Source organism: Urocampus carinirostris, chromosome 1, assembly GCF_059441175.1.
Source record: "Urocampus carinirostris isolate Australia breed hairy pipefish chromosome 1, RoL_Ucar_1.0, whole genome shotgun sequence".
Classification (NCBI taxonomy): domain Eukaryota; kingdom Metazoa; phylum Chordata; class Actinopteri; order Syngnathiformes; family Syngnathidae; genus Urocampus; species Urocampus carinirostris.
Window position 1 is genome coordinate 36,714,804 of NC_142349.1, and position 13,998 is coordinate 36,728,801.

The 13,998-nt window shown below is 38.1% G+C and overlaps 1 protein-coding gene across 2 annotated transcripts; it reads right to left on the reverse strand.

Moving 5' to 3' along the window:
• Positions 1-4,034: 4,034 nt before the first annotated feature.
• On the reverse strand, positions 4,035-13,174 carry hsd17b7 (hydroxysteroid (17-beta) dehydrogenase 7). 2 transcript variants are annotated; one of them, XM_088355197.1, is made up of 10 exons: positions 13,034-13,174; positions 10,524-10,580; positions 10,247-10,450; positions 10,077-10,169; positions 9,889-10,003; positions 9,274-9,468; positions 4,614-4,718; positions 4,478-4,534; positions 4,302-4,400; positions 4,035-4,188 (listed from the first exon to the last, which is right to left on the reverse strand). In XM_088355197.1, the coding sequence occupies exons 3-10, from the start codon at positions 10,372-10,374 to the stop codon at positions 4,069-4,071; spliced, it is 912 nt and encodes a 303-aa protein (XP_088211323.1). In that variant the 5' UTR covers positions 10,375-10,450; positions 10,524-10,580; positions 13,034-13,174; the 3' UTR covers positions 4,035-4,068. The 2 variants fall into 2 exon arrangements, with proteins under 2 accessions (XP_088211323.1, XP_088211316.1); XM_088355190.1 differs by lacking the exon at positions 10,524-10,580.
• Positions 13,175-13,998: the final 824 nt, after the last annotated feature.

A 13,998-nucleotide genomic window follows, 5' to 3' on the forward strand; every position in this document is an offset into this window, starting at 1 on the left:
CACCCAGAGATGGGAACCGGAACTACACTGTGGGAGTCCCGGCAGCAACGGGAGATATACTGTGGAAGTCCCGGCAGCAACGGCCTGAGAGGACCCACTGTGGGAGTCCCGACAGCAGCGGAAGCTACACTGTGGGAGTCCCGGCAGCAACGGCCTGGAGAAGACCCAAAAAGAGGACTGTAAGAGTGCTGTTTGGGAGGGTGGGATGGCAGAGCTACGCCCTTGCACAATAGTATTGCCTTTTACACGCTGGTTAACTACTGTTGAAAGAAAATAACTCTGAAATTGTTTAATTGATGTCGGTTTTGTTTTTGCTGCTGTTGGAGTCGGTGGATTTTTTCAGACCAAGGACAATCAACTTTGGCCTGGACGGATCTATTGACACTAACAAAGATGTTATATAATGAAATTGTGAATATGCTTGATTGCTATTGAGTTTTTCGAGAAAGGTTGTTCAAACCTCACATTGTGTTTGTTGTTAAAATCGTCATATTGGAATATAATATTGTGAATATGCATGATTGCTGTTGTGTTGGTCATAATTGTTTTCTGTTGTTGGTGATCTATTGACACTAACAAAGATGTCATTTAATGAAATTGTGAATATGTTTGATTGCTAATAGGATTTTCGAGAAGGGTTTTTCAAATCCTCACTATGTGTTTGCTGGTAATAACATCATATTGGAACATAATATTATGAATGTGCTTGATTGCTGTTGTGATTGTCATGATTGTTTTATTTTAATATTAGTGTCAATAAATTTGTTCAAACCAAAAAACAAAGTACGTTTATTGACACTAACAAAGATGTTATATAATGAAATTGTGAATATGCTTGATTGCTATTAAGATTTTCGAGAAGGGTTGTTCAAACCTCACATTGTGTTTGCTGTTAAACGTCATATTGAAATATAATATTGTGAATGTGCTTAGTTGCTGTTGAGATTGTCATGATTGTTTTCTGTTATTAGTGTCAATAAATTTGTTCAAACCAAAAAACTTTTAGTCAAAACATGAGTTAACAAGCGCCCTCCACCTGATTGTACATACCTATAACCTTATACTTTTCCTTGCTCTCATCTGCGTAGCCCTTTGAGATTTCTTGTGATTAAGGGCTATACAAATAAACATGACTTGAATGTACGTTTTCAGGCCATTTCAAATTGTGTATGCAGTATAAGTTAGCCTTAGATGTGATTTCAAGGTTCTTTTAGTATTATACAAAATCATACATGGACTTGCTCCCTCTTATCTTTCAGATCTGATTTTCCCCTATGTCCAGTCTTCTGGTGACCCAAGAGCAAAGAAGTGTTCTGCTGGTTCGAGAGCGTTCTCCATCGGGGCACCGGTGCTGTGGAATGCTCTTCCCCCTGAGATCCGATCTGCAACCTCAGTGGAAATGTTTAAATCTAAGCTTAAAACTCACTTCTACTCTATAGCATATGAATAACCAACTCTTTTTGTCGGCTCCAGAGCAGGGGAATGTATGATAATATTCTGAAAAATAGTCTGTAATATAGTGTAATGATCTGTGATGCCCTTTGAGACTCTTTGTGATTTAGGGATATACAAATAAAAATGACTTGACTATAACAAATTCAGTGCGGAAACAAAAAAAGAAATACTGCTACAGTGCTATATATAATCAACAACACCAAATTTACTGCAAGTGGCTAAAGAACTAAGAAAATTGTTTATGATGTTTACTTGGTAAATCAACTTGTTTACACAAATGATCTTTTTTTAATTCTACACCGTCTGTCTTGCTGCGAGTTCATAGGTCCCACGCTGTTTTTAAAGTTTATTATGGCTTAAAAAGGGGAATTTTAATCATTTATAACGTAGACCAGGGGTCTCCAACGCAGAGCCCGAGGGAACCAGGGTTCTCTGAGCCTGTTTGTCCTTGTTTTGAGGGACCTACAGCGCTTACCAGAGGGCAATAATTCAAAGAGGTGGTGGCCGAGGTGGGAAGTGTCTTTATTATGTTGATGGCCCTGCTACTGTATCGCAAGCCCACAATTTTATCGAGACTGGGCAGAGAGCAGCCAATGATCTTTTAAGCAGTGTTGATTATTCAAAAGGGATAAAGTATATTTTCCAAGTACACATTTATTCACAAACAATGGAAACATTTTTATGTTTAGCAGTGATTGTCTTGACATTTAGTTTATATGGCAGTTGCATAGATGGTAAATGGTCTGCATTTATATAGCGCTTTTCTAGTAAATGAAGACCTCCTAAAGTGCTTTACAATGTGCTTCACACTTACCCATTCACACACACACTCACACACCAATAGGGAGTCAGCCATGCAAGGCGCCTACCTGCTTATTGGGGGCATTGTGGATTCAGTGTCTTGCCCAAGGCCACTTCGACATATGCAGCTTTACATCTGAACCAACTCACAACAAATATCACAAACAAACTCAAGTGGGAGCTATGGATACAAATGTGATTGTCTCAATTGTCATGGTGCTTTGAAATAAATAAAGAACAAATACAAAAAAAGAGCAGTGAATGTGCAATATCAGACTTCTAGGTTGGGCCTACAGAAGCTGAGAAAATACTGCACAGTATTGTCTTAAACATGAAAGCAGACTCCACGTCAGCTCTTTTACACCAGCCCTCTAGCGGTGGGAGGGAGCACTTCGTTGGTATTTATTACAAAAATCATAATCTTTGATTTAATCTGCCAGATTTGCTTTTTATGACATACTCATAAATTTTCAGCGGGCCGAATTAGAACTTCCAACGGGCCGGGCCGTATGTTTGACATTGCGGGCCTATAAGGTTTAGGCTCAAGGTTTTAGGTGCCTACCTCTATTCCATTTTCTTTGCAGGGAAGACATATTCTAAATCAAAACAGGAAAAGATAAGTACGTTATGTACGTTTTCAAAACATAAAATTTGTAAATTATTTTTAAGACCCTTTGAATCTCCTCTGACCCCAATTCAAGTTTCAAAAATAAAAAGTCCGGTTAAAAAAAAAAGGCCCCCACTTTGAAATTGCTATAGCATCTGTTGCCGGGATTAGGAGAGAATCTGGGATATATAAAAAGCAACAACGGCGTGGTCAGCAGGGACGTAGTGAGTAGGAGCTGTTGAAAACACATCAGTCTCTGTGAAATCTTCTTTGCTCATTTGCTCTGCTCAGTTCAACAAAGTGCCACGGAATTAAAAAAGAAGATACCCATTCATTTTTGAGCTACATCCTCTTCCTGGAGGCTTTATTGCCTTTGGACTACATCACACTACTAGCAACTTCAGACGATGCATTTTAAGCAGTTTGACACAGCCAGATATTTTTGTCTTTATGGGTAGCACTGGCCTAGTATAATCATATGTTTATTTATAAGAGCACAAATCCTCATGAGGGTCATGGATGGGCTTGAGCAGTGTTGTCCAAATTACAGGGCCATTTTTGGCCCATTTGACCGTTATTCAGGGGTCCACAGAATATCGCGAAAATGGCACTCACTAACCTGATGGCAAAAATGTTCCACTTAGATATTATTTTTGTCATCTCAAATATAATTTTTTTTCATTGTCAATAAAATTCTTGTATAATAAGCCAGATACTTTTTCTTTTTTGTCGTCAGATAACCTTGCTAATACCAATTATGGACCAGTCGAGAAGCACCAGCATGTAGATATTGGCCATCTTAAGATTTTTTATTTCATTTTTTTCCTTTAAGGTTTTTTGTGTGAAATGTTTATCCTGGAGTGCCACACTAAGCTCATAAACATTAAACACATTAAGATTATTAAAAAAAAAAAATCTCCAGATTTTCTTAAATTTTTCAACTGGATTTTTTTCAGTGCAAAAGCCATTTGTTTCTTGTCCATTCAAATGATATATAGGATCGTGGTGTTCCATGCTAAATTACATTTCAAAAAAGTTATTTTATTTGTCAGGTTTTGCGTATATAGCAATTGCAACCATTTCAAGAATTAGTTTTTAATTTTTCTCTTTAATTGTATTTCTAGTTATACATTTTATTTTACTCCACAAAGTTTTCAGCAGGGGACGGTAATGATTGTGAAAAACCCCATTTTTTATTGCATGCTTCAGCCATTGAAGCCAATACACTGAAATCCATTTTGGTCAGCGACTTTTCTACGGATGTTTTTCTCCAATTCAAGCAGTTTCTTGTAAAGCACCTCGCACATATCGTCGTCCACGTCCATCTGGCAGAACACAAACACAAGCCGCATACTCTACTGTAAAATTTACATAGCACTCAATGTCAAAATATTACTCCAATAAGAGTAAAAACAATAAGAGAACAATCAAATCGTACTTTACGTGGCTCTGTGTAATTTGTTCCAAGTCCTGATGTTAAGCTGTGATACTTCGCCCTCGGGTCAAGCGACTCTGGGGTTTGAAGGTAAAGCCAATGCTGTGGAAGTTCGTATAATTCATATTGAAATTGATTACAGTCTAGCTTGATTTTTTTTGTTTAACTCAGTGACATACCAGTGCTGCTGCTCCGTTATATGGTGTAAGGGTAAACGTATTTGTGAAGATCCGAATCTGCTCAATACAGAAAAAAAATAAAAAAAATCGGGTGATATTTCAGTCTAAGGAAAAAGCTAAAATTATATCCACTCACCAGCCACATGATTGGCATGATGAATGTCCAGAAAAAGGAAGGAAGGATACCATAAGTGAGATTGGTCATCACCAGTCCTGGGCATATTACAGAAGAGAAAAGTCCCTGTTGAAATGATGACAGTGCAGACAGTGCAGACATTTAAATTCTGAAGACACTGCAAATTCCTAAAAATATACATACTATTGCAAAAATCTCTGAATATATATTCCTTGAGAATCATACTGGGATTTAAAATTGCTGCCGCTAAATGTTATAGCACATAACTTCATTGCACTGTTGTTACAATGCACTATTGTTTTTCATTGCATTATTATTATAACTTAGGCCAGTTTATAAGCACTACAATCAAATGATCCCATATCTTTTTTTCTCTTCAAAGTCTTTTTTACACTTTCACCCTAGAGTCTAATCGTGTTGCATACAATGTCTCACAACGTTGATATCAATTACAAAAGACAATTCTATTCTCTTATATATATTTAACAAAAACTAGAAAGGGAAAATGTGTGCATTTTTGACCGCTAGATGTCACAATATTGTGTGTAGAGCAACCGAAAGAATTCTTCAAAGCACAATACCAAATTTGGGGACTCAAACTAACCAAACCGCACTATTCTTCTCATTTTTCTGCTCAGACTTAACCACATTTTTTTGGGGGGGTTCCCGTAGAAGCAAGATGGCAGATACTTATGCGAGTTCTCTCTTGATCAGGGGTCACCAACATTTTTATTATCTGAGAGCTACGTTTTGTTACAGATTGGCATGAAGAGCTACCATTATGAAATACATTTCTAAAATGACAACTTATGATAGCAAAATGTTGTGACCATGTTCTAATCATTAAAGGTAAATCAACCACTAAATCATAATGTGAGTTAGAAATCAAATTCACCAGAAAATCCTCATGACCTATCACTGATGAACTATTTTCAGAACCTACTCAGGTGTTATTAAAAGGTGCTACATGGTGCCCGTAGGCGCCATTTTGTAAAACCCTGTTCTAGATGAAAGTTTATTATCTCAAGTATATATTTCTCAACCTCTAAATAGATAGTTTTGTTTAATGAATTACATTTTTTAACCTCTAGGACAGGGCTGGCGAACAAGTTTGACACAAAGAGACGAAATTTTTAACAGTAAGTCAAAGAGCCCCACCGCGCACTGACCTGCCTTGACAGACAGACACACACAAACAATTAAAAACACATTATTTCCCATAACACCCTCCTCTCCTTACAATACAACAAGTATCATTCTTGTGTTGATTTCAAGGATAGTGTCCACCCTCAATACACACAACAAATGCACCTCAGCCAGAGTTAACACAGCAACTACCCTGGAGGTCACATACCCCCTTTACCCACCCACACACCTCTCTCTGACACACACAACTACTGAACACACTTCAGATGCACACATATAATCTGTAAAATGTAAATGAATGGAATTTTAAAATATTCACACAAGCATGTTCAGTCAGGTATTTTTTTCCAAACTACACAAGGGCAAAATATAAATGTCACGTAAAAAACGGTTCAAAGAAATTTTATTCGAAGTGAAACACAAAAAACAATTTGAATGCATGAACAAATGTTGGGATTTTTTTTATCATTAAATTTTGATACTTAACATTTTGATACTAAGTTTTAAATGAGTATTGCTGGAGTGATGGGATGATTCTCTCAGTGGGATTTCTGGCATCTCTTCTTTCCGCTAAACCTCTGCAAATCAGGTTTGTAGTCAGATGTAGCACTAGGAGCAGTTCCTTTACGTGAGTGTTGGTCAGAACGGACCGATGCTTTGATTTCACGTGTTTCAAGGTAGAAAACAGGGAGTCACAGACATATGTTGACCAGAACATTGATAGCAGTTTGAGAGCAGCTCTTTTTACACATGGGTATTTTTCAGTCGGCACAGTTCTCCAAAACGTAACAGGGCCTTCTTTAAAAGGAGATTTCAGTCTGTGATCTTCGCATTGTTCAATCAACTCCAGTTCCGTAGCAGCCTTATGAGTGACAAGCGGGGATTTCAGGCGTCAGTCTCTGCATTAAAAGGGTCAATGAGGAAAGTGATCTCTGGTCGTTTCTGCTGCAGGTCCTCAAACCCCTAAGTTCAGTTCAGTGCAGATTCACAAGCAGTGTCACATACTGCGCTGTATTCAGCCTTCTGCTGTGCGCTACGCAAAGAAGGAAAGTGGGATAAATTGCCGTTTTGAATGTGCACTCTGAAAAGCTTCAACTTGTTGATAAAAGCAAATACACTATGTGCCAGATCAGGAAGTTTTTACTTTCACCTGCAGATCCAGGTTTAGTTTATCCACCCTCTTGAGAGCCATCTCACAGCGCAGTGCAGAGGCAGGTCACCAGGCAAGTCTGCGGCAAGTTCAGCAATGTGATTTTGGAACTGCCGGTGATTAAGAGCGTGCGTCCGGATGTAGTTTACAATCTCCATCACAGGTTTCATGACATGGTCTAAATTCAGTGTTTTGGACAAAAATTGCTCCCGGTAGATGATGCAATGGAAATTCCAAAATTCGGGGAATGTGTGATCGCTTTTGCATAGGCCCATAAGACCGTTCACAGAGCCAATAATCGATGGCGCGCCGTCCGTGGCTATTGCTGTGAGTTTTTCTAAAGACAAGTTCACTTTTTTCAATATTTCAGACATTGCTTCTTTTAAATAAATGCCGCGAGTTCTGTCTTTTAAGGCCACAATATTGAGAAGCTCTTTTTTAACCACGCAGTCCTCAAAAAACATCCGCACAAATATTGCCAACTGTGGCGTGTCCTGTATGTCGCATGACTCGTTCAATGCGACGCTAAAATAAGCACACGTGTTCAAGTGTCAGGTCTTCGTGTTGATCACAGTCAAGCGCTTTGTTTATGTCTGATATTCTGGCTTCAACTGTGTGTCGTGACAAGTATAGATCAGTCATGGAATCTATGAGTTTTTTATTATCTGGAGCCAGAGTTTCAATTAAATACACCAAACACCGTTTCAAAAACTCGCTGTATTTTTTTTTTAGCACGGGCAATGTTCCACGCCACTTTATAGGAGACAAGAAAACAATCTTTTAGGGAATCTATGCAATCAGGATTTAGGGCTAACCACTCAACTGAGACAGCCGTGATTAAGGTAACCAATGATCTTCTACTGGCAATGGACTTCGGTGCTTCATCACTCTTGCTGCTGCTGGACTTTAGTGCTGCCTTTGACACTGTGGACCATAATATCTTACTAGAACGGTTGGAAAAGTGGATTGGTCTCTCAGAAACCGTCCTCTTAGGGTTCAGATCCTACCTCTCAGACAGGTTGCACTGTGTTAAATATGGTGAAATGACATCTGAGCCCTTTAGTGTTACCTGTGGTGTTCCGCAGGGTACAATACTTGGCCCCCTTCTTTTCAGCATTTACATGCTTCTATTAGGTCATATTATTCGAGAGTATAATATCAGTTTTCATTGCTACGCAGATGACACTCAACTATATCTTCCGATGGAGGAATCTGTCGCACTAAACTGTGGAAATTTGGAGGCCTGCCTCACTGAGCTAAAAGAATGGATGTCACTCAACTTCTTGTGCCTTAACTCTGAAAAGACCAAAATGCTAGTTATTGGTCCATCTAAATGCCGTGACTTGTTCTCAATAACAGCTCTGAACATTGACAAATGTAAGAGTGACTCAGTCAAAAATTTAGGTGACATATTTGACCCCGATCTGTCCTTTCAAACACACGTTAGGAATATTACTAGAACAGCTTTTTTCAATCTTTCAATATTGCTAAAATTCGCCCTATACTGTCTCAGTCGGATGCTGAGATTATAATTCATGCGTTTGTTACTTCCTGTCTCGATTACTGTAATGCACTACTCTCTGGTCTCCCAAAGTCCAAAAACAAGAGATTTCAGCTAGAACAAAATGCTGCAGAGAGGCTTTTAACTAAGATAAGTAAGTTTGACCACATTACCCTGATTTTAGCTAACCTGCAGTGGCTCCCTGTTAGCTCAAGATGTGATTTTAAGGTTCTGTTGGTAGTATACAAAATCATGCATGGACTTGCTCCCTTATATCTTTCAGATTTAATTTCCCCCTATGTTCCGGTCCGTAGCGTTCGCTCTGAAAATGCTGGTCTACTAGTGATCCCAAGAGCCAAGAAGAGATCCGCAGGTTCGAGAGCGTTCTCCATTCGGGCCCTGGTGCTGTGGAATGCTCTTCCCCCTGAGATTCGATCTGCAACCTCAGTGGAAATGTTTAAATCTAAGCTTAAAACACACTTCTATTCTATAGCATATGAATAATCTATATTTTATGTTGACAATATGAGGGGATGGTGTCATAGTCTGTAGTTTGCGATAGTATTTGATCTGTGCAGCCCTTTGAGACTCTTTGTGATTAAGAGCCAGACAAATAAACATGACTTGACTTTAAAGGAGATGTCAACCTCCTCCCCCAAAATAATGTTCGGCACAGCCAAACTAGTCTAAATACAAGCACTGTGACACAGAAAAAGACTGGAAGATATCGCTCATGAAATCATACTTTGACAAATATTACTTAGAAATATGTATTTAAACTACTGAGGACACATCCAAAATGTTATTGAAAAAGTTTGGCATTCTATTATTTGATTTAAAAGTGCTACATGTGCAAAACAAACCTGGATGTTTTTGTGCTTGTTGAGGGCCACGCTGAGCATGTCAGAGGCATATTTGGAGCTGCTGTAAGGCTCCGTCCCATTTTTATGCTGGATGTCTTCAATGTTGAAAGCAGAGCGGCGGGCGTTACTGGATGAAGTCCACACAACGCTCGACGTACGACCTGGCTCACACAACAGTGGCTCCAGCTCTTGGATCTTGAACAGAAACACGAAGGTCAGACCAGAAGACTGTGAGCAGCAGAATGCAAAGGTAAACAGCTTGTACAAATGTTTTTCAATTTTGTAGCATCTCAGGAGATTGTCAAATGAGAACCTTGACACGTTGTTGAATTTTGACCTTATTTCATCTTGAAACTACCAGTCTCAGCAAGTTTTCTGGGAGAAACCCTGAAATGCAGAGTGTGAAAACTATGGCCTGGTGTGAAGTCAAGATACCTTAATACAAAATGTATATCAGACACACCAAATCGGCATGAAGTAAACATGCAAATTGGAACAAATCTAATAATTGTTTCATAACATAAGGTTTATCATTTTTGCAAAAGTATCTTGTCCTTTTAAGCTTCTGGGTTCCCCACTGAAGTGCCGAATCAAATAACAAGGCTGTTTGTTTACCAGGAGAAAATGACCAAACAGGTTTGTGGCAAAAACTTCCTGCAGACCGTCAGAGTTGACACGATCCTGTTGTGTTAAAATACCTTCTGCTGTTGCGAACATGTTGACCACCTTTCTGTAGAAAAAAGGGTAACTTTATATCACTGTGCATGGCAGGGAAAAAATTATTCATAATAAACAGGATTTACCTTGAAAACAAACCTTTGAAAAAAGCTTTAACATCCACTTGTGGATTAGGCATTATTCCTGCATTAAGATACAAAAAGTCAATTTTTTGGTACCTGTGAGGCGGAAAAAAAGAAACAAATATATCAAGCGTCTATTGGTCCAAATGAAAAACACTATGCAATTTATCAACCTAGCTCTTAGTTCTCGGGCAGCAGCAAGCACGGACTGTGCAGAACCCACATCGAGCTGCACTAAGTCCACGCAGGCTTTGGCGTGTGACATCAAGAGGGCAGAGCGGGCTGCCTCGGCTCGTTGCATGTTTCTGCATGCCAGACACAAACGGAGCTGGATGTGCTCAGTGAGGAGCCTTTCACATAAAGCAAGACCGATGCCACTGAAACGAGAGTTAATAAGGGTCAGAATAAATGCTATATTATGTATTCATTTTCCAAACCGCTTATCCTCACCAGGTTGCTGTAGCCCATCCCAGTTAACATCAGGCAGCGGGCAGGTAACACCATGGACTTATTGTTAGCCAATCACAGGGCACACACACACAGATAACCAGTTACACACACGTCCATACCTAGCGAATATTTGGAGCCACCAATTACCCTACGCAGGCATGGGGAGAACATGCAAACGCAGCACAAGGAGGCCTGTAGCTCGAATCAAACCTCTGAACAGTGAGGCAGATGTGTTAAATAGTCAGTCAGCAGGCTGCCTCATGCAATATTGATTACCCCTTTATTGACCAAGTATCATACAGGACACCGTGAAAAGAGTCAGAAAGCACACAGACTGGATGTCTTACCTTTGCCCCTTTTTTTCAACGGAAACTTAAAATTCCAGGCAATATCTATCCTACTTATGTGTTAAGACAATTAAATAACAGTTTAAAATTACAAACAAAAAACAGACTTGGATTTTTCAAGATTATAAAGAAGTAGAGCCTGGAACTGATCATGAACACATTGTAAGACAGCATAAACTATAATTATGAACTGTTATAAATATATACAAAAACGTTTTTGAGTCTTGCGCTTTTGGTAGTCCATATATTGTCAACTATTTTTCACCATGACCAGGCGTTTTATGGCCTGTGTGGTAGATGGTGAAGCAATGCCTGAAGACAGTGACCCACATAATCTCTGACCCGTCAGTATCCAAATTCATTGCCCCTTTGACAATCAAAACTAATAAAGTAATGTTCAAAGAATTCAAATGTATTATTTTATTGGTTGCAAAATGCTTGATTTATTATGCCCCAACTGTGTCATTTCTTGCCTGTGATCAGTCCGTTCCCACATGTGGTTGTCTGTGGGGTACCATTGTGGGGAGTTGCTTCCTCCTTGTGGGTGTTTTGGAGAGCTACTTTGATTGAATTTTCTTTTTCTAAAAAACAGTCGTGTCGTTACTGTAATTAGAAGGGTTAATCCAATATAAGGTAAAAATATATTTTTTTGGGGGGGGGGGGGTTAAAAAAGAAAGATCTGGGTATCACTCTTAATAAAATGTAATGTCGGATATCCATACAAATGTGCTCTTTGTCATAAAAGTGTTCTGTACAGAACTGTCACAGAAATTTGGAATGTTTTGATAAAGTTTCTCATTTTACATGATGCAATTAAAAATTTGACATGTCGTGCATTCTGGATCATTGTCAACCAACAAAAATATATGATGTCTCTTATTGTTTTAATATTGCCGTTTCGGGACTACACTAGAACAGGGCTGTCAAACTCAGATTAGCTTTCTTGTTTCAGGCGTGCAGGATCAGTAAAATCATGTGCACTTAAAATGTTTCGCTTACTGTAGTTTTTCAGTATAATGCTCTATCATTCAGCCTACTTGAGTAGCCTCCCTTACATACTATAATTATGGATGACAAGGATCTTTTTTAAGCACAATATATTTTTTCACAAAGTCAAGTCATGTTTATTTGTATAGCCCTTAATCACAAAGAGTCTCAAAAGGGCTGCACAGACCACAGATCATTGCAAACCACATTTTATGTTTGGCATTGAATGTGTCAAAAGTTTTATTTTAACAGTTGAGTGAATGCGGTTGTACAACTGAACCAACTCACCATGCTATATACACTCAAATCGGAGCTGTGAAAATAATATATAATTATTTTGCCTTCATCGTCATACTGGTTTGAAATGAATAAAAAATGAAGACAAAATGCAAGTTTTAGCCGCAGATGGGCAATAGGAATAATCCACATCAAATCAAACTACTAGGTGATCGTAAAGCCTTATCTACACTCTAGCGGCCAGAGGGAGCATTTGGTTTGAATTCATTTGAGAAAGCATAACTTTTGATAGGAATGACCTAGACATTCTCAGAAATGTATGGTGGGCTTAAATGAATCAAACAACGCGCTTTATGTTTGAAAGCATTAAAATATCATGAAAACGTTTACTAGTTGTCTAAGTATTTTCCAATGTTGAGATTATAAAAGGCGTATATTATTTCAATTTACTTTAATAAATACATAATGCACAAAACTATTGTTTTTTAAAGTGGATTGCAAAACATAAGTAACTTTAACCCAATATTCTAGTTTTCTGCGACGTTCCTGTGAATACTCTCGTTTAGCAGAAGATGTCTTATTCACGTTAAGTTTAAAAATGATAATAAAATCCACTCTAGTAACATTTTCGAATATCATTTATAATTGCAGGACTTCCATCCTTTTGAAATCAGCCGTGGTTATTAACTGTGATTACATTTTAAAATGGAACCGCGAGTCGCAACTGTGGTAAACATTTGCAGTCTGTTGACTATTTCCGAAATGTTTAATCATTTGACTATACAAGAGTGAAAGAGACGCTATTTTGGCATGCAAATAGCGTTTTGTTTTGAAGTAAAATATCGTACGGTGAAGTTTACGATTAATGTGGGCTACACCAACGAAAGATAAGTAACGTTGTAGACTAGCAGCTTCAAAAGACGTAGGAGATGAATTTACCTGTTCGCACCAGTGACAATGACAACCTTTTCCATGTCTGACTGCGGGTTAATGTCGACGGACTAAAACTTTTGAATGACATATGAGAGAAAAAAAAAAACGTTTTCGTGGGTGGTAATGTTCTCATGGTCCGATTCCGGTGTAAACAAATCAGCCAATCCACATGCCATAGGCTATAACGTGGTTTGAAAAACCAACCAATGGGCTCCAAACTACGGCAGGTAACTAGAACCAATATACAATTGCTTGCGCAACAGAAAAGGGAAAAGCATTTTGGCGTACTGTATTTCACTACCTGCCTTTTACTCAAAAAATTTGTAAATCTATTTCTGTGTCAAAATTATGCGATAAGTTACCTTTTGGTGGCAATTTTACAGTGTTTCCCCCTAAAACGATTTCCAATTGAGAACATTTTTAATTAGGTATGCATCAAATTTGTTTAATTTGTAAAACAACTGAAAATAAAATTATATTTTACGAATAAAATATATAAATTAGTATTCTATGGATTGCATAATAACTTTGGCGAAAATAGATCACATTGTAGACATTTTTCGGGGTTTATGTGTTCCGCTGGACTCTTATTATGACATATCTTTTTTTTTTTTTTTTTTTTGCACTCTATTAGAGGACTAAATTGATAAAACTTGCAGGAAATATGACAATGATTTAATTTTCGAGACCTCCTCAGTGTCAATAATCATTGCAATGCAGCAGAATGGTACAAATCTGAGGTCTTAAAAGGCTTAATAGTACTTAAAAAAGAAAGTTGCCCAAGTCTGGTAAACTTGGTTTTTGCTCAAATTTGATGCCCCACAGCCTATTGTGCACATTAGATTGACAACAAAAATGCTTACAGTTTTACTGTTTGAAAAGATTTATTCAATAAAAAATACAGAACATCAACAAGCAGTTTAAAGTAAAGGAAGATCTACCATGTCCTGATCATCAAAAATAAATCATAA

What these genes read in the sequence shown, in the direction of transcription:
- hsd17b7 (XM_088355190.1), bottom strand. Translation starts at nt 13,068, where the DNA reads ATGGAAAAGGTTGTCATTGTCACTGGTGCGAACAG. An exon ending in TTCAAAGGTTTGTTTTCAAG is followed by an intron (nt 10,004 to 10,076) that starts GTAAATCCTGTT and finishes TTTTTTCTACAG; the next exon opens with AAAGGTGGTCAACATGTTCG. An exon ending in ACAAGCACAAAAACATCCAG is followed by an intron (nt 4,719 to 9,273) that starts GTTTGTTTTGCA and finishes TCATTTCAACAG; the next exon opens with GGACTTTTCTCTTCTGTAAT.